General features: G+C 42.2%; 1 protein-coding gene across 1 annotated transcript in view; it reads right to left on the bottom strand.

Annotated features, from left to right (window-relative positions):
• Window positions 1-27371, bottom strand: part of LOC109909108 (nectin-3-like protein) — a 75379-nt gene that overhangs the window by 19805 nt on the left and 28203 nt on the right. Inside the window, exon 2 of the mRNA XM_031796223.1 lies at window positions 5520-5867. Within this exon, the coding sequence (XP_031652083.1) occupies window positions 5520-5867 (348 nt within the window). The remainder of the gene's footprint in view (window positions 1-5519; window positions 5868-27371) is intronic.

Here is a 27371-nt window from a genome sequence, read left to right as displayed (position 1 = left end):
GTGGTCACGAGTCATGATGGTAGTCAAATTCCATGTGATCATTTAGTCACGGTAATTAGGCTTCTCCCAGTTCTGATGCTGCTGATGGTCATTAGTAGCCTACCAAACTTGCTAACTGCCTGGTACTCAGCACTCTACTGTCCCTCTAATCACTCTGACATCAATGCAAATGTAATCAAAAATCGAATCAAACACTTCACGAGAGCCCATTGGCTCCTGTTGCACAACATTTCTATAGGCTATGCAATTGCGTGAGAAAACAGAGTGAAGGCCTCTATTAAAAAGAGGATCCCATCAGCTTTCTATAGGCTAGGTCTATTATATTTATTTCTCAACCTTCCTAATATTAAGCACATTGCTTCTCTTTAAAACAGAAGTATAGCCTACCTGGCTGGCATGAAAATGAACCACGAGAAAAGCTTCCTCCATTCGCTATTTAAGTGCATAGATGACATGTATTTTTCCCCTGCCCCTGTTTCGAGACAGGTGCATAATAATGGTCCATTCTAAATCAAAACATATTTCACACATATATTATTTAGTATATGTAAAGAGAAGATTAAATGAAGAATAGTGTGATGGGTGACAATATTAGCCTATCACTTGCGAATGATATATTATCAATTGTGAATGATGACCAGCTTAAGGCAAACAGCACATTATTTTTTTTATGCGACTTTTTCCAAATCCTAGTCGCACACCTCATGTAGCCTAGCCCATAGGCCTATATGTTTTGATAAGGTTTATATCACAACTAAATTCTTAAAATGAAGCATATTAATCCGCTTTACATTGGGTGTAGAGCCTAACTGGCACACATACGCAGCGCATGAGTTTCAAGTTTGGGAAAGATAATTGTCATCATAAAAATACACCTTTATAATAAAAACATTACATGCATAATCACATTTGTGTTCACTTTGTGAAAATTGTGTTTTCCTTCTAATGGAACATTCACGCTTATAGCCTACAGTCATGAGCACATTGCTGCGATTATAATGTGAATAAATATCCTAATAGTTTATCAACACTAAGCTAAGCGTTCTCATCTGTTGCATCAGGCTCACTGCTTAAAACAGGGTTTTTTATGCTAGTGGTTGTATTAATTTGGGATCTATAGCATCCCACAACTGTCCCAGACTATGTTTGGAATATTTATTTCTGCACAGAATAGGTCAACTTTTGTACTATGGGGGATAGTAGATTGACATAGGCTAGTGCTTTTGCTGTTCGTTAGGCCTACTCATCTTGTTGGCTGACGAAAAGTAAATGTGGACAGTTCTTCCAATATCTTGAATAAGCATTTCAGAATTGGATGAAGACGCGTACAGTCAGGCCTCCCAGGTGGCACAGTGGTTAAGCTGTGCCACCAGACTCTGGGTTCGTGCCCAGGCTCTGTCGTAACCGGCCGCGACCGGGAGGTCCGTGGGGCGACGCACAATTGGCCTAGCGTCGTCCGGATTAGGGAGGGTTTGGCCGGTAGGGGCATCCTTGTCTCATCGCGCACCAGCGACTCCTGTGGCGGGCCGGGCGCAGTGTGTGCTAACCAAGGTTGCCAGGTGCACAGTGTTTCCTCCGACACATTGGTGCGGCTGGCTTCCGGGTTGGATGCGCACTGTGTTAAGAAGCAGTACGGCTTGGTTGGGTTGTGTATCGGAGGACGCATGACTTTCGACCTTTGTCTCTCCCGAGCCCGTACTGGAGTTGTAGCGATGAGACAAGATAGTAGCTACTAACAATTGGATACCACGAAACTGGGGAGAAAAGGGGGGGGGGGAATTAAAAATAAAAAAAATAAAAAGACGCTCGCAGTCGTGTCCCCGATATACCTATTCGGTGTCCTGTGTGAATCTAAGTGTGCGTTCTCTAATTCTCTCTTTCTCTCTCTCTCGGAGGAGGACCTGAGCCCTAGGACCATGCCCCAGGACTACCTGACATGATGACTCCTTGCTGTCCCCAGTCCACCTGGCCGTGCTGCTGCTCCAGTTTCAACTGACCTGAGCCCTAGGACCATGCCCCAGGACTACCTGACATGATGACTCCTTGCTGTCCCCAGTCCACCTGGCCGTGCTGCTGCTCCAGTTTCAACTGTTCTGCCTTATTATTATTTGACCATGCTGGTCATTTATGAACATTTGAACATCTTGGCCATGCTCTGTTATAATCTCCACCCGGCACAGCCAGAAGAGGACTGGCCACCCCACATATGCTCTCTAATTCTCTCTTTCTTTCTCTCTCTCGGAGGACCTGAGCCCTAGGACCATGCCCCAGGACTACCTGACATGATGACTCCTTGCTGTCCCCAGTCCACCTGACCGTGCTGCTGCTCCAGTTTCAACTGTTCTGCCTTATTATTATACGACCATGCTGGTCATTTATGAACATTTGAACATCTTGGCCATGTTCTGTTATAATCTCCACCCGGCACAGCCAGAAGAGGACTGGCCACCCCACATAGCCTGGTTCCTCTCTAGGTTTCTTCCTAGGTTTTGGCCTTTCTAGGGAGTTTTTCCTAGCCACCGTGCTTCTACACCTGCATTGCTTGCTGTTTGGGGTTTTAGGCTGGGTTTCTGTACAGCACTTTGAGATATCAGCTGATGTACGAAGGGCTATATAAATAAATTTGATTTGATTTTGATTTGATGTACGTCTTCACTTGTAACCTGTAAGAAAGACCCGATCATGAGTGAGAGGTGCTTCGGCATGCAGGGGGGGGGATTCTAATTATTTTCTTCATATCATATTTCTTTAGACCTGTCAAAAATAAATAATGGATTGATTGTGATGCTGTAGTCTATATTATATGGATTTATTATACTTTTTAAAATGTAAATGTTCCAAAGGTCTACATCGGTGGCTTGTAGGCTATGAGTGGAAGACAAGAGATCCTAAATGTGTTTATGTTAATTAACGGGTCAATTACCATGATACCAACAGTTATTTGCTTGACAATTACAGGCTGACAAAATTTCATGACCGCCACAGCCCTTGTTGCTACCCTACGGTCACGCACTACTCAAAGATGTATAACGTTTATTTTTGAAAAAACATAAAAATACCAAATATAGAATTCCCGGTCTACCGTCTATTTTTTTCTTCTTCTAAATACGTGATATAATATTTTGGCCATATTGCCCAGCCCTATGAGCACAACTGACAAAGCGAGCCAACCAGGACTACAGTTGAACTGTATGGCCAGTAGTCAAACCATGCATTAAATCCACAGTTTTGACAGATCAATCAATCAGTACACTTTAAAATAATTACAATGATCACCAATCACTGCATTTATGGGGCTCATTGGATGATCAAGTAAATCATAGAGAATGGATATTTTGACTATCTAATGCAACAACTTCTAACAATAAAACAATACAATTTGACCCTGAACAAGTCTTGCAATGCCACTGCACTTCTGCAAGGTTATGTTCTCTTTAGCTTTTATGACTCAGCTGAAAAGAGAAGATGTTATTGCTCAACATCAAATGCATCTCGGAGGACCTGAGCCCTACCTAGGACCATGCCTCAGGACTACCTGGCCTGATGACTCCTTGCTGTCCCCAGTCCACCTGGTTGTGCTGCTGCTCCAGTTTCAACTGTTCTGCCTGCGGCTATGGAACCCTGACCTGTTCACCGGACGTGCTACCTTGCTGTTTTCGACTCTCTCTCTTTCTACTGCACATGCTGTCTCTAACTCTGAATGATCGGCTATGAAAAGCTAACTGACATTTACTCCTGAGGTACTGATCTGTTGCACCCACTGTGATTATTATTATTTGCCGCTGCTGGTCATCTGTGAACGTTTGAACATCTTGGCCATGTAATGTTATAATCTCCACCCGGCACAGCCAGAAGACGACTGGCCACCCCTCAGAGCCTGCTTCCTCTCTAGGTTTCTTCCTAGGTTCCTGCCTTTCTAGGGAGTTTTTCCTAGCCAGTGTGCTTCTACATCTGCATTGCTTGCTGTTTGGGGTTTAAGGCTGGCTTTCTGTATAGCACTTTGTGACATTGGCTGATGTAAAATGGGCTTTATAAATACATTTGATTGGTTGATGTCATGAACAGTGAGCTATGCAGAGAGATCTGGGCCGGAGTAAAAGAACGCTTATGGTTTGATGATATAATAATAACTCAGAAAGTGAAAGTGGAGCTGGGCCAGACTGTGGAGTTTGCCGCAATGTCAGGCCTAGTAGCATCAGTTGGCATCTTCATTCATGCAGCTTTTTAAGTGTTGTCTTGTTAACTCTTAGAAATCTTAGCAGAAACTCAGTTTCTTAGAAAACTACAGGTTTCTCACTTCCTCGCCAGCAATAAAAATCCCAAACAAAAGGTAATTCTAATTTTCAGAGTTTCGGTGGTGGTGTATTATTCCTTTTCCATTGTTTACAGGTGGGGGCCATTAAAACATAACCCTGTGCCTTTTGTGTGGTTAGGAGGAAGGGGGTGGTAGAGAAAGAGGGGGGGGGGGTGTATTACCTGAAAGTAGACTGAACTCCTCTTATTAGATTAATATCTGTCCCAGACTACTTATTCTTACAACCGTCAGAGTCCTAAAAGACGTTGTAAGAAAGGGAAGCTTTTTTTTTTTTTTACTGCTACGAGCTTTTGGTTTTTATAACAGTGATTATTTTCAGAAGTGGAGAGTACCCACTCACAGTGTTAACAAATAAAACACCCCCAATAAACAACAACACAGTTAAGGAAGGCTGTGGAAGCCCAGACACCAGAAAAAGTACACTATTCCCCATGGGTCCTGGTCAAAAGGACTGCACTAGAGAATAGGGTGCCATTTGGGACTCAAACAGAGTAAAGGTAGATGTGGGCTAATGGAAGGCTGTGGAGGCCCAGACACTGAGTCGAGTCAGGCAGTGTCCTGTCACAGCAGTACTTAATGTAGCCCTCATTAGTCATCCGAGTCTCTAAATGTCACCCTACTCCCTATATTGTGCCCTACTTTCACCAGTCAAAAGCAGTGAACTAAATAGAGAATAGGGTGCTATTTGGGACTTTGGTCTCAAGAGAGATACACATGAAGCCTGGCTGCAGCTTTCATCACTGTCCACAATCCAATCAACCATTATAGTGGTGGAAACATGCTGACCGCATAACAATCTTTAAGTTCACTTTCCACTTTCAGTAAGGTGCTACTTTAATGTTTCCAGACGAATTGGAACCTTTACGTGTGGATTTGTTTATAATAAGTCAGTAAATCTATGAGGCATTTGGCTCCTACAGTAATAGCTGTATGAATATTTATCAAGGACAAGTCTGAATTGACCTCCGATTATTCATGGGACAGTGAGAAGATTTTCTGAGAAAGGACATTCAGGTAAAATGGAGCTGGTGCTGTATTCTTCATGGTGGGTGCAGAGTGTATGTGTCTCAAATGGCACCCTATTCCCCATTTAGAGCACTCCTTTTGACCAGGGCCCATTGGGGCTGCATCCAAAATGTCCCCATTTCCTCTATAGTGCACCACTTTTGACCAGGGCCGACACAGTCTAAAGAGTTCCACGTACCGAGTATATTGACGGTGATGGATGCCTGCGTGTTTCCCAACGGGAATGTCGCCACTTTACACGTGTAAGACCCAATGTCCTGAAAACCCACGCCTTCCAGGACGATGGTGGCATCGTGCACGGAGGGGTTCATGAAGGACAGGCGTCTGGCGTAGTCTGGGGAGATGGAGATGCCAAACTGGGGGTTGAAGACGGCCAGGGTGATAGTGCCTGAGGGCAGGCGACGCTCCCAGGAGCTCTGGGTGAGGCTGAGGTTGGTGCCCACCTCCACCCTGCAGCCCAGAGTAATGTTCTTCCCCAGCACAGCACTCACCCTCTCTGGGACCAGCACCGCATTACTACTCACACCTATAGACAGGGGGAAGGGGAGGGACACAGTCAGCTAGATATAAACAAACACGGTTACAGGAGAGATCCAGGTTGTTGAGAAAAGTCATAAAAAGAAAGACTGTAAATCAGTCAAAAAAGGAGAACAGCATAGTCTTACTTACTTTCAACTTTTATTACACTTTTTTTAAATTCTTCTTTCATGCTTTTATTCAGAAACAATCACCCCTTCCAAACCATAGAAACCAAACCGCCTTGATGAGATCTGCCTACATTATGAAACATACTATATCACGTCAATTCCCTCTCATGTTACTCTTCCTATGGGAATGGGCTGACCTGACTTCTTTCTGGAACAACTAGTTGTGCTGTATGTTTGTGATATTAAGATGGTATTTCAACAGTTTAGCAAGGGCTGGTATTTAAGCTTTTTAGGGGGTTCATCAGGGAAAGGTGTCAGGGTCTGGAACCCCTCAGTGTGTGAACAACACATATTCAGCCTCCCTGTTCACCACATAACGTTCTCACTGTCCCTGCTGCTAATTGTTAGAGCACCTTGCCATATAAAGTCAAAGCATTAACAAGAAAAAATAACTTTTATGGAAGGAGATTAAACATAACAAGCAATTTGACATTTTTTTCCCTGTTTTTGAAAGTCCCTTTCATTTGTGTCTATGCACACCACATATTAATTTGGAAGTTATTTTCAGCTTGCTGTAACATGTAAACGTGGGATTTTCATGGGGGCTGGCTGGCTGGCTGGTTTGGATGCTGTGATTGAGTAAAGGTGCAGAAAGCCAATGGAGAGAGGATGAGCACATGATTATGCTGTCAACAGTGGGAATCAGCCGCTTCAATGGACAGAAATGAGGCAATGAAGCCCAACATGATTCAACAGTATTGTGTCCCTCTACTTTTTGTTATCCTTTGCTTGGAATGTAGAAGTTTCATGATACAAGCCTACTAGGCTTATTTGATTTATAGTAGATAAGACACTAGTCTGTCTAGGGGGTGTACTTGTACATCAAGTTACAGAAACATGAGATACCGGTAGGCGCCTCCTGCCCTACAGCAGGCCTACTTCTTACTAGATAGGACTAACGCTTCGTGCTGAATGTTTGCAATAACTAGCTAATCTAACCATTTAAAAATAATTGAGCAACACATGCCTAATGTAACATTTAGAAACACCACAGGCAGCAAAATCTGAATGAATCACTAGCCTACAACTTAATGAGGGAATATTAATTTGAAATAAATGTTAAATTACTGGTTAGTCCTATATCTAGAATCATGGGCAAAATCTATTCCAAAAAGGAAAAGACCCGAGTCAAATGTCTCTAAACATAATAACACCAATGAGTTATTGATACCCACATATATATTTAAACATTAAGTTTATATGAACTTTTACAACCCTGTCGTCTGGATTGAATTGTTGGGGGCACCCCTCGTTGTAAATCTTGCACTAGCCTTGATGTTTTTACATGAACTGAATGCCATTCAAAACATTCAGTGTAAGGTCTAAGTTTTCTTAACACCATTTAAAAAGTTATATTTGGGAGATCTAAATTTCCACCTACAAATGTGTGTGGAGTAACCTAATAAAAGTGGCTGGTACTTTGGGATCCTTGGTATGAATATGAGTGGTAAACCACAGCTATGCTATCCTAGCTAAGAGGGAATATAGGCTCTCCTTCTCCCGCAATTTCAGGGATCATGTACATGCAGACGCACACACATGTGATATCTTTCCACTATAAAAACTGAGGGTGAATGTGCAAGCAATCTGTGCATGTGTGTATGATTATTTGTTATTCTTTAATTATTTGTTATTCTTATCTCTTACTTTTTGGGGGGTATTTTCTTAAAACTGCATTGTTGGTTAAGGGCTTGTAAGTACGCATTTCACTGTAAGATGTAGGGGGGGGGGGGGTTGTAAGAGCTTTCCATGGCCAAATAGTTGTGTGTGTGTGTTGCACCACAATGAGTTGTTTAGCGTCATTTTGCCGTGATGTCACAGTATCCTCTGTGTGTATTGGTGTGGTTGAGTGCCAGGGTCAGTGTAAGCTACGCAGCCAGTCTCCAGTCCACTCAGAACACTGAGCCGGGAGAACAGCTGCTCCTGCACTCTGACTATCCCTGGGACCAACGCCCCCGGACCACGAAGTACTTCTACTGGCCTACCTACCATAACAATGTCACACACATGCACACACACACGAGCAGGAGCAATACACAACCATGAAAACCGGACCCGGACCACCAAGTGCTTCTACTGGCCTACCTACCATAACAATGTCGCACGCACACACACACAGGAGCAGGAGCAATACATAACCATGAAAACACAAGCTACTGTAACATGGGAATACATCAGTCAAAACAGACAGGAGGACAGGAGGGTAATAAAAAGAAACGCATTCAAACATACAGCTTTTTCTGTGCAGCAGTAGTAGTGAGTACCCTGACATGCTTGGCATGTGTGACAGGCATGTTGATCCAGGCACATGCATGACACACGTCTCAGACTGACTGGGACTGGGCCACTAAGCTCCGCTAGGCTAGCCGCATGCCCCACATACTGTACCTGCCACACAGTGCCACCATTCCTACATACATAGCTAGGCTACTACAACAAGCAACCAGCAAGACAGTCAGTGTCTCTATCTGCAACTGGGACTGCCTCCAAAATGGTACACAATTCAATTCCCAATATAGTGCACTACTTTTGACCAGAGCCCTATGGGTCTCGGTGAAAAGTAGTGCACTATTGTAGGAAAAAGGTTACATTTGGGACGCCCCCGCAGTCCAAGCAAGCATCAAGGCAGTGTGTCTTTCGGTTTCAGCCTCTGGGTCCAGGTCTGTCAAAGCACACAGGGAAACTACACTCCATCTATGTTTGTTTTACAGAACTGCATTTAGGAGGGAGGGGAGAGTTTAGTGCTGCACCCACCCCCCTCCTCCCACCCACGCCACCACAGGAGAGGAGACAGATGGCTTCTGCCTGGGACACAATACTACAGCCAGGAGAGTGTGGCCGGCTAGGCTGTCTCCCAAATGGCACCTTACCCTGTTTATAATGCACTAATTTAGTTTTTGACAAGAGCCCTATGGGCCCTGGTTAAAAGTATTATAGAACAGCTCTAGGCCCGCAATCAATACAAATAATCCAACAATGAAATAGAATCTGGAAAGAAACTGGAGGTAAGTAAATGGGAACAGGGCGTTAAACAAAACAAGGCATGCTGTTCCACCAGGGAGGGAGAGAGCCTTTAAAACACAGACAACCCTGCGGACCAGACAGGAGTGGAGGCACTGTAGGCTGCAAGATTAGTTGTATCCCAAATGGCACCCTATGCCCTATGTAGTGCGCTACTTTTGACCAGGGCCCTAGTGGCACTATATAAGGAATAGGGTGCCATTAGGGAACGCATCCATTGTCTCTGTCCAATCCACTGCCTCTCTCTCTATGAAGACACAATCTGTTCACTGTTCTATTCTAGGAGAAGTAGGCTACTTTCATTTCAGATCTCACTAAAACAAAGCCATTCTCTTTATTTCTAGTCCTAGTTTTTATGCCTTACTTACAGCTGATATTTTAACGCATTCTGCACTTCACTCATTTTGATTATCCTCTGTTGTTTAATGTAGGAAGAGAATAATCACTAGTGATGCACCGATATGATATTTTTGGCCGATATCGATATCCGATATATCTTCCTTGCCCCCAAAAAATGATACCGATATTTAACATTTTAGCGGCCATTCTAGTACAGTTAAATCGTTAACACACACACACACGCAGTGGTCTAAGGCACTGCATCTCAATGCAGAGGCGCCACTGCAGTCCCTGGTTCGAATCCAGGCTACATCACATCCGGCCGTGATTGGGAGTCCCATTGGGCGGCGCATTATTGGGCCAGCATCGTCCGGGTTTGGCCAGGGTAGGCCGTCATTGTAAATAAAAATGAGTTCTTAACTGACTTGCCAAGTTAAATAAAGATTACACACACATACAGACACACACCAAAAAGTTATTCTGCTGGTATTTACGTATGTCCCCATTACCAGTAAAACATAATCAAAACCTATTTCTTTCACTTACTTGCTGTGCTGTTTCATTGTTCATTCGTTCAGTTGTTTCATTCTCAACCAGGATTTCTAAGGAAAGCCGTTTGGGTCTTTGCGTGTCAAAAAATATACTATTTAACAATATTTGACGTGTCAAATAACACTATTTGACAGCTAGCTAGCTCATGGATGCAAACAATGTTCTTCCCCAACACATAGCAAAACGATAATCTTTTTCAGTAGCTATATAGTTAGCTATATAGCTAGGTGTCATCATCTAAAATAACCCTAATTTATAAGACGGTTGGACCCATTTATGTGAAGCTAGCCACAATAAGGATTAGCCACAACAGTGGACTTTGCGGTTAGCCTTCAAAATAAAAGTATGGCATAATTCTACAATTTGTATTCATTTGCATCACTGTCAATGACATACTTTTATTTTCAAGGCAAACCGCAAATTCCACTATTGTGCCTAATCTTTATTGTGACTAGTTTCACAACACATAACCCGGTCTGGTCGAGCATCACTAGCCAGATTAAGCTAGCTGGCTGCTTATAACGTTAGCTTTGAGCAACAGAGTTAAGTAGTTGGATAGTTATTTACTTTCATGAACTGAAGTTCATTTTCAATTGGCGAACAACCACAGTGGCAACCTAGCTCATACTTACTCACAAGAATTCCTAAATCATTGCTAAAAATAATGAAAATGACTGCAGTTTCTACTGGTCATTGTTTTCAGGCTGGTTGTATTAGTGCTAGCTAGGTACCAAGCTAAAGCTAGCTACCCCAGAAATTGCAGCCGAACAAATGATGCTTTATTACCAATGTGGTATTGAAAACACATCGTTCGTGGCCGGTGTTTACTTGTTTGCAGACTTGTTAGTACAGCTTTGACAGTGATACTGTATATTGTTTGACACGCAAAGACCCAAACGGCGTGCCATAGTATGTATGTCGTGAAGCTAATAGCAGTGACGTTATTACTGTGTAACTCCGGTAGGGCAACATCTGAAAAATAGCGCACTTGGTAGTGTGTACCGGTGCTCGACCAGACGGCAAAAGCCAACATCACCCAAGACAGAGAACGGTTGATTGTCAAGGGCAATGAATTCCATTATCTTGGCGTTAATGGATTTCACCTTTGTCTCGCTGAAATGTTCTTACTCTTTCAAATGACTGCTCGACTTATTGACTGCTCGATCCACACAGCAGGCATTGTGGGCTAAGTTAGGAATGCTGTGTTACACGTGTAGCGCAACATTTTACGTGGTGTCATTACATCATGTAACTACATTATATTGGTATGCACGTAAGCTTTGACATCGGTTGCACATCGATGTTAAACTAGACATCGGCCGATACCGATGTTGGCATTTTTAGCTAATATTGGTCGATTCCGATATGTTCACCGATATATCGTGCATCCCTAATAATCACCTAGCTCTCTTGCCCCCCGCCTAAATTATGCAGAGTCTATTGGTTTCAATGGAATGTTTTGGAGTTTACAGCCCTGAATTAGCACGACCAAAGAAAAAGACTAGGGGAAGCCCTGAAGCCTTCATGCATGGTAGTAGTCCTGGCATCAAATGAACAAGATGACTAAGGGAAAGAGGCCAAACAATCAATTGATGAATGTTATGACTACTAACATATGAGGACTCTCTCAGAGAATAGCCTAAGCCTACTAAAGACAGGATATTACAAAGAGAGGAAGCAGAACTAAAATTGATATTAGACCCCTATATGGATGGAAAACCTGAGAACCCATCAGGCAGGGTAGGAATGAACTCATGAAAAGGATATGCTATGCTGGCCCTTTGAAGTACACTTTCTGTTTGTTTCTCTCCCTCCTGACGCCACTAATTGTGACAAGCTGCTCTGATCGCTGTAATGGTAAATCAAAACCAGTTTGCTTGGCAACCAGCTTAAACATTCCACACTGGCCACTTGACGAGCCAAAATCCCCCACCCACACAGAGCTGACCCGGCCTTGGCCCTGATTTTCCCCAAAGAACCTACATGTTCCCTGGGTTGTTGTCCTCTCCTCTCCACAGTCTGGTCTGGAGGAAGCAAGAGAGACTCGGCACAGAGACAGAGACCCAAAGCTGCAGTACAAACATGAGCGATGGGATAAACACACCACGTAGATGTGGGTAAACTCCATGAATCGATTAGCATGTGAAGTAACACTCACACAGGACAGAACTAGACCTAAAGACCTCACAGTTGAGGTATGCAGACAAATTAAATCTGTGCAGGCGGGAGTGAGTTTAGAACAAAAACTATAGGGAACTAATGTGTAATGTGAGGATAAAGAAATAAAGAATAAAGAAAGAGTGAGAGAGAAAGAGTGAGAGAGGATGAGTGAGAGAGGAAGAGTGAGAGCGAGGTGAAGGACAGAATTGGTGATTAGACAATAGAACGGAAAGGCTATACAAAAGGAAGAGTTGGGTTAAGATTTGAGAAGAGGGGGCAACAGAGACGTGGCTTTGGCCAGGCAGTCAGGCAGTGAGTCAGAGTAGAGGAGAACAAGGTCATGGCTGTGCATGGAGTCACAGGCAGGGAAGACAATAACAGTGAGAGCTTGGCCAACACATCAGTGAGTCAGCATTAGAGGTGGGGTCAAAAACAGACACCCCAAATAAAACCGGTCAGACATAGATAGATACCCGCACACGAACACACACTGGCTAGGCTAAATGGCAATGTCAGAATTACAACTTGTGTCGTTAAATCATACAATACGGTTTGTATTTAGAACCCTTGTGATGATGAGTATAGCAGTACAGGAAGAAAATGTTGATGTTACTAGTTTGACGTTAGAACATGCCTGCATACATTTTATGATGCGTTAACAGGTTAGACAGCTTCCAGCTGGTGGTACATGCTCTACAAGAGTGTGGAGGGGTGAACACAAGTTGAGCCCTTAAAAGGAGAATCAGTGGCAGAGCACTACCTTCCAAGTCTAACCTGGTTGCCATCATGCAATCCGGACAAAGGTAGGCCAGTTTTGCCTGTTCCAAAATCATGAAGACAAAGTGCAAACACCATAGAAATAGAATCACTTGAACGTTCCACTCATTCCAATTCTATGGAGAACACAACTAAAATGGGGAACAGTAAGATAAAGATAATTCATGTCATGTGTATTAAAGTAAAATAAGCCTCTTCCTTCATATACAGTAGGCCTACCCCCATATATATCCTATTAGATTACTAGAGGAGTTTGTCATAAACCGTCAAAGTTCCAGAATGGGGGAAAAATGGCAGCCATATTGGTCACGGAGAAATGGTCATTTACAACTTGTCTAAGTCCTATCATCAACTTATTTCAGCCAGTGTATGGCTGTGGATTGAACACATTGTTTGAATGGAATGTTGGGATAATGGCAGTTACAAAAAAATCATTCCTCTAAAACTGGCTAACAAACATAAAGTATAGGACAGATACATATTTTACACAATATCTTATCACAGCACTGGCAAGTCATGGTTGACTAACTCCCTGACCACAATGGCTAACCTTTATCCCATCATAAGGAGGTTCATGTCCATTCAAGTATTTAAATTTTTAATTCTGTCTACCCCCACATTGTTTGCTTTGGGAGACATGTCCTCACATTACTGATGAATGACACACGCCAATAGAGACTGACACATGGAGAAGGCAATCGATTTAAGAACAACAGTAAGCAGCCATTGAGCTGACCTGCTCTACGGTCCTGATTGAATTTGTCCTCCCAAAAATCTGTATGCACACACACACTTCACACTCCCTGAGAGTTGAGTGGAGAGAATCAGAGGGACAGCAGGGTAGGGGAGTACTCAAGTTGGGCGCTCCCTTCACTCACATTAACCTGTGAGGGTATGATGAAACGCAACACAGTTTACAGAAGGCCCACTAGTAAAAAAAAAAAGTTGTTTTTTTCAATAGGTTAGCTCAAATGACAGAGAGACCAATTCATTAATTAATTCAGACAAAGAATGTGAGAACTGAGAATGCTCTACTGGCAAATAAATAACTTTTACAACCGGACACCATCTGTCTGGCAGTGAGTTATTAACCAAGGCACAGAGCTCTCACGATTAATCACTAGCTCTGAGAAGCTTACATCCATTTCCTGTATACTCACTCAATTCTTAGAGTACATAATTGGCAGACCGTTGTGTAACAGTTACCACTGTGCCAGCTTTTTCAAATACCATCCAATTCCCCCTTTATCTTGTTTCCGTCATTCTATCATTTTCCTAATGTTTTTCATGTCCCCCAGACATAGGCCCTACACTAGGCCGAGTGCTGAAACACCAGGTGGTCACAAACAGTCACGATTATTTATTGATGTGAAGGTAAATAATTTGTTTCCACAAACTTGGGAAAGGAAGGAAATGGGACAATACAGAACAACATCTGTTTAAACAAACAATTAACCTACTGTTGGAAAGGTAGAAGGATGCACATTCTAAGATGGTGACATCAGTGCACTGTTGTCAAGGGCATGAATGTGAAGCAAACTGTTCCCATTGATCATCTACACGTAGAATCTGCTTAAACGGCTGACTTGCTTTTGGTAAAACCTTCAACTGATGTTTCCAGTTTCCACCACCCTCAAATCTCTCCATGGAATGAGGGGCAGAAATGTGGGAGATAATCACTTATCTCTAAGGGTGGTTTACTGTCATCGGCTCTCTTTGTAATCCTTGCCTCTTAAAACATTGCACACTCAGAAGACTCAATGGTCATTGAGTAGGCTTGGGCAGTATACCGCATATACAGTATAATGGGGTATTTGGAAAAGGCCACGGATGGTTTTTCAATACAGTCAAAACTATTTATTTGACGTTTTTCAATAAATGTGATTATTTGTAGCTCCTTTTTAAGTTAACTTGTGCAATACGTTAGAGATAAAGCCGATTGCATTCTGAATTTCACATTATGAAGCTTACCGTAGTTCTCCAGAACAGTTGAACCAGCCACGTGTTTGTTTGTAAATAGCACAACAGGAGACGGCGGGAGCTGGTGAGTCTATAGCATTCTAAATCTATTGGAGTGCCTCTGGTGTGCAGCACACGAAGTGATGAAGTTACACTTGTATGCAATTCACTACTAAATGTTTGCCATGAGATATTTAAGTGATTGCCATGAGATACAACGGGTTACCAACATATTCAAATAATTATATTTAAAAATTATATTAAAAACTTTATTTTGATTAATTTATTCATACTAATTCATCCTTCCACGAGATATAATCCTGATATACAAATATACAAATCTATGGTTGCTACACAAGCCGTCTGGTCGCTCGTTCTATCGGTTCGGATGCCAGAGACACAACCCAGTCGTTAAGTATTTTTGTTCTGTATCTATGGACGCGACCCAGTCATTCGTTCTAAATGTTCTATTGCCATTCTGTCTGGCAACATTCATATCCCTTGCTTGATAACTAGCCAACTACGGCTAACTTACAGTCATGTCAAACAGTGCAGCCAGAATAACAGCAAAGTAGCTGCATTTGTTTAAGCTGTTTTCTAGTGACATTTATTTGGATACATTCATAAGAATGAGTTAATGATACGCGATTTCATCTGGCATAGAAAATATGCTCTCCCTTCAGGACACTGTTGTTCAGGAGCTTTTGTTTCGTTTTATCTGTTTTCTATAGATTTTTGTTGTTGTATATATCCATAAACATTATGCTGATTAATGATTTTGACTGGCTGAGAAAAGCTGCCTGTCTGTCTGTCTCGTCCTGACCCCTACTTGCTACTATGGGACAGCTGGAGATCGAATTTCAACATTGAAACAATGTTGAAATGTCAGAGAGACAGACCGCAAGTTTTATACATATCTCCGCTATTGAAAACCAATTGCTAGTCTAAAAGAAATGGGAGATAATGTCTAGATGCTTTTTACAGTGGAGATCAAGATTATAAATTGTCTGGCTGGGCTGATGAGACAGTGGATTGTGCAGTAAAATGGAATAGAGTAAATAGGCATTTCAATGTCATAGATTTAACTGGCGGTAACTGGTGGAATAGACACCAGCTGGAATATGGTTTTAACCAATCAGTGTCCAGGATTAGACCCACCCGTTGTAACTTATAATGGCTTTCTGCCAGAAGTCAAAGAGCTCTGGATTGGTTGTCTGTACACTTGTCAAGCCCTGTAACACTACCGCACCACACTTGGCCACTCCTGTCTCAAAATGATATCTGCAAAATAATGCACCGTAAAAGATTAAAAAACAAAAATCTGTAGCTAGCTAGGCCTAGGTCTCTGACTGAATTTAGTGGACTCTAGTTTGAAAAACTAAAAGTACCAGACAAATGGCTCTCAATGGTGGGCTGGTATCCAGATTTTCATACTGGTATACCGTCCTTCTCTTATCCCGGAATTTACGGTATTACCAGATTTATGGTATTAGCATACAAGGGGCCAATAAAAACGCAAGAAAAGCCCATAGGAACAGAATGAACAAAATGATAATGTAATCACATAGACACTGTTAGATAAATGCTAACGAGCGAACACTAACAAACTATTTGCAAAGACAGGCAAATCCAGCTCATAAAGTTATACAAGCATATCTAGTAGCTACCAATGTTATTTTTGGTCAGTGCGAACATTTACAAGCGAAGGTGAATCAGAGAAATTGTGCAAATTAACAAAGTTGTGTTGCATGCTTTTCTGAAGGAAGAGCAACCTGTGTACACGGAGCAGAGGGGAGAAGAACGGAGTAGGGAAAAAAACACTAGTAGGAAGCACAGGGGACAAATGGGACCTGTACAGACAACCAATCCTGGCTTTATTACAGAAAGAAATACTCCTCAGTTTCATCAGCTGTCCGGGTAGCTGGTTTCAGACGATACCGCAGATGAAGAAGTCGGATGTGGAGGTCTTGGGCTGGCGTGGTTACACTGCGGTTGTGAGGCCGGTTGGACGTACTGCCAAATTCTTTAAAACGACATTGGAGGCGGCTTATGGTAGAGAAATTAACATTAAATTATTTGACAACAGCTCTGGTGGACATTCCAGCAGTCAGAATCAGAATTGCACGCTCCCTCAAAATGCTCCCTCAACATCTGTGGCATTGTGTGACAAAACTGTGGACTTTTATTGTCCCTAACACAAGGTGCACCTGTGTGATGATCATGCTGTTTAATCAACTTCCTGATATGCCACACCTGTCAGGTGGACGGATTATCTTGGCAAAGAAGAAATGCTCACTAACAGGGATGTAAACAAATGTGTGCAAAAAATTGGAGAGAAATAAGCTTTTTCTGCATTCAGAACATTTCTGGGATATTTTATCTTTCATTTCTGGGATCTGATGAAACATGGGACTAACACTTTACATGTTGTGTTTATATTTTTGTTCAGTATAGCTATTTGCATGTGTTGTCATTTCCAATGTCCTGAAATAACTTTCCACCGGCACACGTATACAACAACAAATGGCCAACACGAGGTTGATACGGGTGCACAGTTGATGAAACCAATGATGCATACACTGGATGTGAAACACTCTCTGAAGCGATGAAAATTGGATACGATTCTCCTCTATTCAATACTGACCATGTAATGCTGACAAAGTTTATATTCTTAGAAAAGCCTAATTGACAAGTCTCCCCTGAACACTGAATATTTTTACCTTACAAATAGATAAACATCTTAGTTAGCTGCCTTGCCATTTGATCCCTGGTTCATTGAATGAGGGAATTATTTCATAAAGACATGAACAGTATTTGGTTGTAATTGTAATGTTGCAGGGTGGCCAACCATCCTCCATGATATTCCAGGAGAGCTACTGGGCGTGCAGGCTTTTGCTCCAGCCCTGCTTGAACACACCACAATGTAAAAAAAAATCAGCTGCTCAACAGGACCTTGATAAGCTGACTGGTGTTTCTAAGCATGGTTTGATCAAAAGCCTGCACACCCAGTAGCTCTCCAGATGGAGGGTTGATGGACCACATGTGTTTTATACAGTAGCCTATCAGTTCAGTATTTGAATTTGTGTGGGGTTCAGTGCATTCCTTGCTCAAGGCCACAACGGCAGGAGACACTGTATTTTACATGGGATTAGAGACCAATAGCTTTCCATTGTCAATACCAGTGATAATAAGGAATGTTATTTTGTGAAGTGGTTCCTTGAGTCATACAACACAATTTTCAGTCACCTTTTTTGGCTCATGGTGTTACAGACCTTTACTTTTTGGGGAGGACAAGTGACTTGAGTATTCAGACAAGTAAAATATCTGTTCTACTTGTCCAAAGGACAAGTGGCTAAAAAAGTTACTGTCAAGCCCTGCAACACTACCGCACCACACTAATGGACTCTAGTGTGGTGCGGAAAAACTCATTCTAATTGGCTGGTCTTGGATCCCAAGTTGGTGGGTCTAGGCCCTCCCAGGCCCACCCATGTCTGCCCAGTCGTGAAATCTATAGATTAGGGCCTAATGAATTGACTTAAATTGACTGATTTCCTTATATGAACTGTAACTCAGTAAACTCGTTGAAAGTGTTGCGTTTATATTTTTGTTCAGTATAGTTATGTCTCTCTTACTCGCTCTCTCCTCTGGCAACGGCACAATGGCACACGCAGGTGATGCACACGCTATTACTTTTATTCCCCAGGATGAGCTTTAACTAGGAAAGTAACTCACTAACTAGGAATGAATATCAACAAATGTGCACATGCAGCTCACTTTGATCTAAATAATCCATCTTGCAACTGCATGATTGAAAGACCGCTCATGCCTGTCAATGCAGGCCTATAATAATTATACTCCGATGCACTCTGCAGAGATTGGGAGAACAATGTGCAACACATTGCATCCAGAGGACACTGATCCAATTATGATCGGAGTAGCCGAATTGTTTGATAGTGATTTTTGTGTGATTTGTTTTTACTTGTCCATTTGGACAACTTAAATCTATATTATTCTTTTCCACAGAAGTGGAAAAGGGTTCATGTCAGCCCTGTGTTTCTATTGCTGCTTTTATGACCATGTCTTTATCTCGGGTCATATTTGTGCAATGTGAAAAAGCCATTTGGCCCAACACTAACTGTAATCTGCCTCTTTTCTTCCATGAATTGTAACTTGGAGAAGGTGTTAGGGTATTTCAGCCAGTTAATTCACGGCAGAAACAATCACATTGTGGAAGACAGGCCTTTCAGAGGGGTACGCTGACTCTTTCAGAACAACATTCCCAGTCAGTCCTCTCCAGGATCCTTGGATGCGTCTCAAATGGCACCCTATTCCCTTTACAGTTCACTACTATTGACCAGGGCAGTAGGGCACTGGTCAAAAGTAGTGCACTATAGAGAATAGGGTGCCATTTAAGACACTGTCCTTTTCTCCTTGCTCCTTCAGAGCACTCCGCCTGACTGCAGCCCCTCTCATCCTGCCACATTTAATAAAAAATCAGGGCTTAAACAGGAAATAGATATCAATAGTGTTAGCGTACAGAGTGTCAGGATGGGTTGCAACCTCTCGACACAGTGGACTATATACTCTCTAGGATTTGTGAAGGACGATGTCTGCCAGTGTCCTTAAGCAATCCAATACATCCCTCCAGTGCTCAGAAGCCTGGGTCGTGTGTTATGATTGGTTACAGGGAGAATGTGGGACACGTTGGTGAAAATATGCAGTAACAGGGATATGAGTATAAGCCTAATTCAATTCCTCAAAGAAAACTGTCTAGCCAAATTGTTTGATAGTGATTTTTGTGTGATTTGTTTTTACTTGTACATTTGGACAACTTAAATCTATATAATTTTTTACCACACAAGCGGAAAAGGGTTCATGTCAGCCCTGTGTTTCTATTGCTGTAGATAGCTTTTAAAGATAATATATATTGTAAGGAAACACTTGACATTTTGGCAGCTCCAAATTAAGACTAAAGAGATGACAGTTAGGGGGAGTGAAAGGAAGGGAAGAACTGAAGAAGGACGACTCGTGGTCTCGTCTCACACTCTGGTGTTTCTCAATCTGTTCTGTGAATGTGAATGAGATGGGCTAATTTGGTAGCTGAGGTGTCAGAGGGTCAGGCTAGGACCTGAGTCTTGCTCCATTAGAACACAAGTGTATTCTTATTTGTAGAATGGCGCCCGAGAAGATGGCTGACGTTCTACATGCTCCTAACCAACTGTGTTATTTTGTTCGTTTTTTTATGCATTGTTTGTACCTTCTTTTGAAAATTATTTTTCAAATAATGTTGCTGCTACTGTCTCTTATGGGGAGACAGGTAACCTAGTGGTTAGAAGATTGGGCCAGTAACCGAAAGGTTGCTAGATCGAATCCCAGAGCTGACATGGTAAAAATATGTCATTTTGCCCCCTGAACAAGGCAGTTAACCCACTGTTTCTAGGGTTAACTGGGAATAGTGGGTCAACCCTAGACCGTCATTGTAAATAAAAATGTGTTCTTAACTGACTTGCCTAGTTAACTTCTTATGGCTGGGATGGCAGTATTGAGTAGCTTGGATGAATAAAATGCCTAAAGTAAACGGCCTGCTCCTCAGTCTCAGTTGCTAATATATGCATATTATTATTAGTATTGGATAGAAAACACTCTAAAGTTTCTAAAACTGTTTGAATGATGTCTGTGAGTATAACAGAACTCATATGGCAGGCAAAATCCTGAGTTGAAATCAAAACAGGAAGTGAGAAATCTGAGCTTTGTATGTATTCACCAGAGTCCCCAATGAAATCCCCTTGAGATATTAATGATGTTGCACTGCCTAGGAGTTCCACTAGATGTCAACCATGAATAGAAATTGTAATGGGACTTCTTTGGTGTTGTGGGAGTGAATGATAGCAGAATGCATCAGATGTCTATCAAGCAGCCATTTTCTGATCACGCTTATTCCTCATGGTACCCACTTGTGTTCCATTGCCCATGAAGACAAGAAGAAATACTCAGGTTGGAACTTTATTGAAGCTATATGTTAAAAACATCCTAATGATTGATTCTGTACTTAGTTTTAAATGTTTCTTCGACCTAGAATATAACTTTTTGAAGTTTTTGTCTGATGTAACGCTGACCAGAATGAGCATTTGGATATGTATACCAAACGCACTAACAAAAGAAGGAATTTGGACATAAATAACGGATATTATTGAACAAAACAAACATTTATTGTGGACCTGGGATTCCTGGAGTGCTTTCTGATGTAGATCAAAGGTAAGGGAATATTTATCATGTCATTTCTTGTTTATGTTGACGCCATCGTTTCGGCTGTGGTGATTTTTACTTCTGAGCGCAATCTCAGATTATTGCATAGGTTTCTTTTTCGGTAAAGTTTTTTTTAAATCTGACACAGCGGTTGCATTAAGGAGAGGTATATCTATAATTCCATGTGTATAACTTGTATTATCATCTACATTTATGATGAGTATTTCTGTTGAATCGATGTGGCTATACAAAATCACTTGATGTTTTTGGAACTAGTGAATGTAACGCGCCAATGTAAACTCAGATTTTTTTTTAATTTAAATATGAACTTTATCAAACCAAACATGCATGTATTGTGTAACATGAAGTCCCATGAGTGTCATCTGATGAAGATTATCAAAGGTTAGTGATTCATTTTATCTCTATTTGTGCTTTTTATCTCTCTCTCTCTTTGGCTGGTAAAATTGGCTGTGTATTTAAGTGAGTTGATGGTGACCTAAAATATTTGTTTGTGGTGCTTTCCCCGTAAATCCTATTTGAAATCGGACACTGGTGGGATTAACAACAAGACTACCTTGAAAACGATATAAGATACATGTACAGTGCCTTGCGAAAGTATTCGGCCCCCTTGAACTTTGCGATCTTTTGCCACATTTCAGGCTTCAAACATAAAGATATAAAACTGTATTTTTTTGTGAAGAATCAACAACAAGTGGGACACAATCATGAAGTGGAACGACATTTATTGGATATTTCAAACTTTTTTAACAAATCAAAAACTGAAAAATTGGGCGTGCAAAATTATTCAGCCCCCTTAAGTTAATACTTTGTAGCGCCACCTTTTGCTGCGATTACAGCTGTAAGTCGCTTGGGGTATGTCTCTATCAGTTTTGCACATCGAGAGACTGAAATGTTTTCCCATTCCTCCTTGCAAAACAGCTCGAGCTCAGTGAGGTTGGATGGAGAGCATTTGTGAACAGCAGGGGGGGGGGGGGGGGGGGGGGGGGGCGAATACTTTCGCAAGGCACTGTATGTTTGAGGAATTTTAATTATGAGATTTCTGTTCTTTTGAATATGGCGCCCTGTACTTTCACTGGTTGTTGTCATATCGCTCCCGTTAATGGGATTGCAGCCATAAGAAGTGAAATAAAGCAAATAGAAATTATGACCGAAAATAACTTCTGGACATCAGAACAGTGATTACTCACTACGAACTGGTAGAAGCTTTTCCTTTATCGAGTCCGACGTGAAGGATATACTACTTTCCTGGGAACAGGCCAAAATCCCTGTAATTTGCGTGAAGAGAAGACAGAGGAAAAGGGGGCGGAGGTTGGGCTGCCTTCTGAGAATTCATAGGCGAGCGAGTAAAACCCCACTGCCATCCGTTCTATTGGAAAATAAAATCGATGACCTACGAGCAAGATTAAACTACCAAAGGGACATTAAAAATTGTAATATCGTATTTTTCTGAGCATATTTGTAAACAACAGCTGGTGCACGATATCTAAGGAAGTCTCGAGGTTTTTCTTGTCTGAGCTAGAGCATCTCATGATAAGCTGTAGACCACACTATCTACCTAGAGAGTTCTCCTCTATATTTTTCATAGCTGTCTACATACCACCACAGACAGGTTGGCACTAAGACCACACTCAATGAGCTGTAAACCGCCATAAGCAAACAGGAAAACACTCATCCAGAGGCGGCGCTCCTAGTGGCCGGGACTTTAATGCAGGGAAAGAAAGCCGTTTAATCTAATTTCCACCAGCATGTTAAATGTGCAACCAAGGGGGAATAAATTCTAGACCACCTTTACTCCACACACAGAGATGCATACAAAGCTCTCCCTCACCATCCATTTGGCAAATCTGACCATAATTCTATCCTCCTGATTCCTGCTTACAAGCAACAATTAAAGCAGGAAGCACCAGTGACTCAGTCAATAGAAAAGTGGTCAGATGAAGCAGATGCTAAGCTACAGGATTGCTTTGCTAGCACAGACTGGAATATGTTCCGGGATTCTTCTGATGGCATTGAGGAGTACACCACATCAGTCACTGGCCTAATCAATAAATGCATTGATGGCGTGATCACCACAGTGACTGTAAGTACATACCCCTACCCAGAAGCCATGGATTACAGGCAACATCCGCACTGAGCTAAAGGGTACAGCTGCCGCTTTCAAGGAGCGGGACTCTATCCCAGAAGCTTATAAGAAATCCCGCTATGCCCTCTGATGAACCATCAAACAGGCAAAGCATCAATACAGGACTAAGATCGAATCGTAATACACCGGTTCCGACGCTCGTCGGATGTGGCAGGGCTTGAAAAATATTACAGACTACAAAGGGAAGCACAGCGGAGAGCTGCCCAGCGACATGAGCCAAATAACTTCTATGCTCGCTTCGAGGCAAGTAACACTGAAACATGCATGAGAGCATCAACTGTTCCGGACGACTGTGTGATCACGCTCTCCCCAGCCAACGTGAGTAATACCTTTAAACAAATCAAAATTCACAAGGCCGCAGGGCCAGACGGAATACCAGGACGTGTACTCCAAGCATGCGCTGATGAACAGGCAAGTGTCTTCACTGACATTTTCAACCTCTCCCTGTCTGAGTCTGTAATACCAACATGTTTCAAGCAGACCACCATAGTCCATGTGCCCAATAACACTAAGGTAACCTGCCTAAATGACTCACGTCTGTAGCCATGAAGTGCATTGAAAGGCTGGTCATGGCTCACATCAACACCATTAACAGAAACGCTAGACCCACTCCAATTTGCATACCGCCCTAACAGATCCACAGATGATGCAACCTCTATTACACTCCACTCTGCCCTTTTCCACCTGGACAAAAGGAACACCTACCAACAAACTAACATGGTCCAAGCACACCAAGACAGTCGTGAAGAGGGCACATCAAAACCTATTCCCCCTCAGGAGACTGAAAAGATTTGGCATGGGTCCTCAGACCCTCAAAAGGTTCTACATCGAGAGCAACCTGACTGGTTGCATCACTGCCTGGTATGGCCACTGCTCAGCCTCCGACCGCAAGGCACTACAGAGGGTAGTGGCGTACGGCCCAGTACATCACTGGGGCCAAGCTTCCTACCATCCAGGACCTCTATACCATGAGGTGTCAAAGGAAGGCCCTAAAAATTGTCAAAGACTCCAGCCACCCTAGTCATAGACTGTTCTCTCTGCTACCGCATGGCAAGCGGTACCAGAGCTTCTAAACAGCTTCTACCCCCAAGCCATAATACTCCGGAACATCTAATCAAATGGCTACCCAGACTATTTGCATTGCCCACTCCCCCTTCTTTTACACTGCTGTTACTCTGTTATTATCTATGTATAGTCACTTTAATAACTCTACCTACACTACTGTTCAAAAGTTTAGGGTCACTTAGAAATGTCCTTGTTTTTTAAATAAATTAAAATATTAAAATAACATCAAATTTATCAGAAATACAGTGTAGACATTGTTAATGTTGTAAATGACTATTGTAGCTGGAAATTGCAGATTTTTTATGGAAAATCTACATAAGTGTACAGAGGCCAATTATAAGAAACCATCACAAATAACTTTTTTCTGAAACTCGTCAGTTTATTCTTGTTCTGAGAAATGAAGGCTATTCCATGCGAGAAATTGCCAAGAAACTGAAGATATCGTACAACACGGTGTACTACTCCCTTCACAGAACAGCGCAAACTGGCCCTAACCAGAATAGAAAGAGGAGTGGGATGCCCCGGTGCACAACTGAGCAAGAAGACAAGTACATTAGTGTCTAGTTTGAGAAACAGACGCATCACAAGTCCTCAACTGGTAGTCTCATTAAATAATACCCGCAAAACACCAGTCTCAAAGTTGTTAAGCTTTCGTTCTGAAGTTAGGTAAGGAGTCAAGCGCAGGAGAGCAGAGATGTCAATGTAACGTTTCTTTTAAAAGGCAAGTCCCAAAACGGTACAGGTACAATCACAAGACAATGGGAACTCACAGTACTCACGGAAGGACAAATAAACCAACGCTCCTTCCTATAAATCACACATGTGAATAAACTGAGGGAAGCCTCCACACGCAACATGAAAATAATCCCACACAAACTAAAGCGCGGAAACAGGGGTAAATATACACACAGGAATTAAAGCTAATGCAAACCAGGTGTGAATGAACCAGACAAAATAAACGGAAAAAGAAAAATGGATCGGTGATGGCTAATAGGCCGGTGACGCCGATCGCCGAGCACCACCCGAACAAGGAGAGGAACCACCTTGTCAAGCAATGTGGAGGCAATGTGATTTGTAGAGGGTAAAAGGATCTTGAAGAAGGAAGGCTATCACTCCATTTTGCAATGCCATGCCATACCCTGTGGACGGCACTTAATTGGAGCCAATTTCCTCCTACAACAGGACAATGACCCAAAGAACAGCTCCAAACTAGCTCCAAACTATGGAGTGGCCAGCACAGTCACCGTATCTCAACCCTATTGAACTGTTGTGGGAGCAGCTTGACCGTAGGGTATGTAAGAAGTGCCCATCAAGCCATTCCAATTTGTGGGAGGTGCTTCAGGAAGCATGGGGTGAAATCTCTTCAGATTACCTCAACAAATTGGCAACTAGAATGCCAAAGGTCTGCAAGGCTATAATTGCTGCAAATGGAGGATTCTTTGACAAAAGAAAAGTTTGAAGGACACTATTATTTCAATTCAAAATCATTATTTATAACCTTGTCAACGACCTGACTATATTTCCTATTCATTTTACAATGCATTTCATGTATGCTTTCATGGAAAACACTGACATTTCTAAGTGACTCCAAAGCTTGAACGGTAGTGTACATGTACATATTTCCTCAATTACCTTGACTAACCAGTGCCCCCACACATTTACTCTGTACCGGTACCGCCTGTATATAGCCTCGCTATTGTTATTTTACTGCTGCTCTTTAATTATTTGTTACTTTTATTTCTTATTTAGTTTTTTTTTATTTGTTTAAACTGCATTATTAGTTAGAGCTTGTAAGTAAGCATTTCACTGTACGGTCTACCTACACCTGTTGTATTTGGCGCATGTGACAAATAAAATTTGATTTGTATGACATCCCTGACATGCTTCTGGAAGTGTCATCATTCCAAAAGGTGTTTAGCTGACCCCGTTACAGGCCTTTCATATTACATACATTGGTGGTAGGCCTACATCTTCCAGTAAATGTACAACTAGTTCCAACACAAAGCATGAGTTCTAAGCCCAATGTGTCAGGCTTAGCCTACACACAGACCATTTTTGGAAGTTGGGTTAAGCTTTTCACAATCAGAAACTCAGTTGCCCCCCCCCCCCCCCAAAAAAACCATCTCTCACCACTCCAGAGTCAGTCAGACAGCCATGAAATTCTTTGTAACGACATATGAGAGAACCAGTACATTGAATTGTCTATTCACTCAATCTTTGTAGACAAGTGCTTTATGGTTTGTTTTTGATCAATTTACCTGAATCCATAACTGAATCATTCCCAAACATCACATTACAGAGTCGTGACAAGACAAAATGTATGGTAAGCTGAGCTCTTTTGGGCTGTAATACACAGCTGTTGGCAAACTCATTACAATCCAGACAATCATGCAGGCTTCCATACCGCAAACTGAACAACACTATACCAACCAAGCATCTCCCACCCACTACACGCTGTGTCTCTGAATGCATCCCAAATGGCAAACCATTTTTCCTATATAGTGCACTATTTTTGACCAGAGCCACATGGGCCCTCGTCAAAAGTAGTGCACTATAGGGTTAGGGTACCATTTGGGATGCAGACTCTCTGACAATTCTCAATTGTAAATCCAGCAGTGAACCATGCCTAGAAACACACGACAGACGGATGACACTCCAGGGGACAGTATACTATCTGAGCTAACAAGGGTTGGGCACTTGGATTTCCTTCCAAATTTCACACAAAGTCTCCTTTGAAGGACTAGGTACTTTCTCTGGTTCACAAACTAAGTTTAAAAATCACAACCTCAACCTGATGCACAATTACACAGACAGAAATAGACTGAAATACATCAAGCCAGAGTCTTAGGGGGATAGGTGGGGACTCACTGTCTGGGAGACAGTGGCCTATACAAATCCCAGCAGTTTGGTAATTAGTTCATGTGAGAAAAAAAAACTCATCCACATCCTCAACTAAATAATGTTACTGTAGTTTCATTAATTTCTCACAGTTTCCTACATGCCACTGAGACCCTGGAGGAAATGGGATTGTTTGGCTTCT

This window comes from Oncorhynchus kisutch, linkage group LG18, assembly GCF_002021735.2.
Source record: "Oncorhynchus kisutch isolate 150728-3 linkage group LG18, Okis_V2, whole genome shotgun sequence".
In the NCBI taxonomy this organism is placed as follows: Eukaryota; Metazoa; Chordata; class Actinopteri; order Salmoniformes; family Salmonidae; genus Oncorhynchus; species Oncorhynchus kisutch.
Note: the sequence above shows the minus strand (reverse complement) of the source record. Positions and strands in the feature narration are given on the sequence as shown.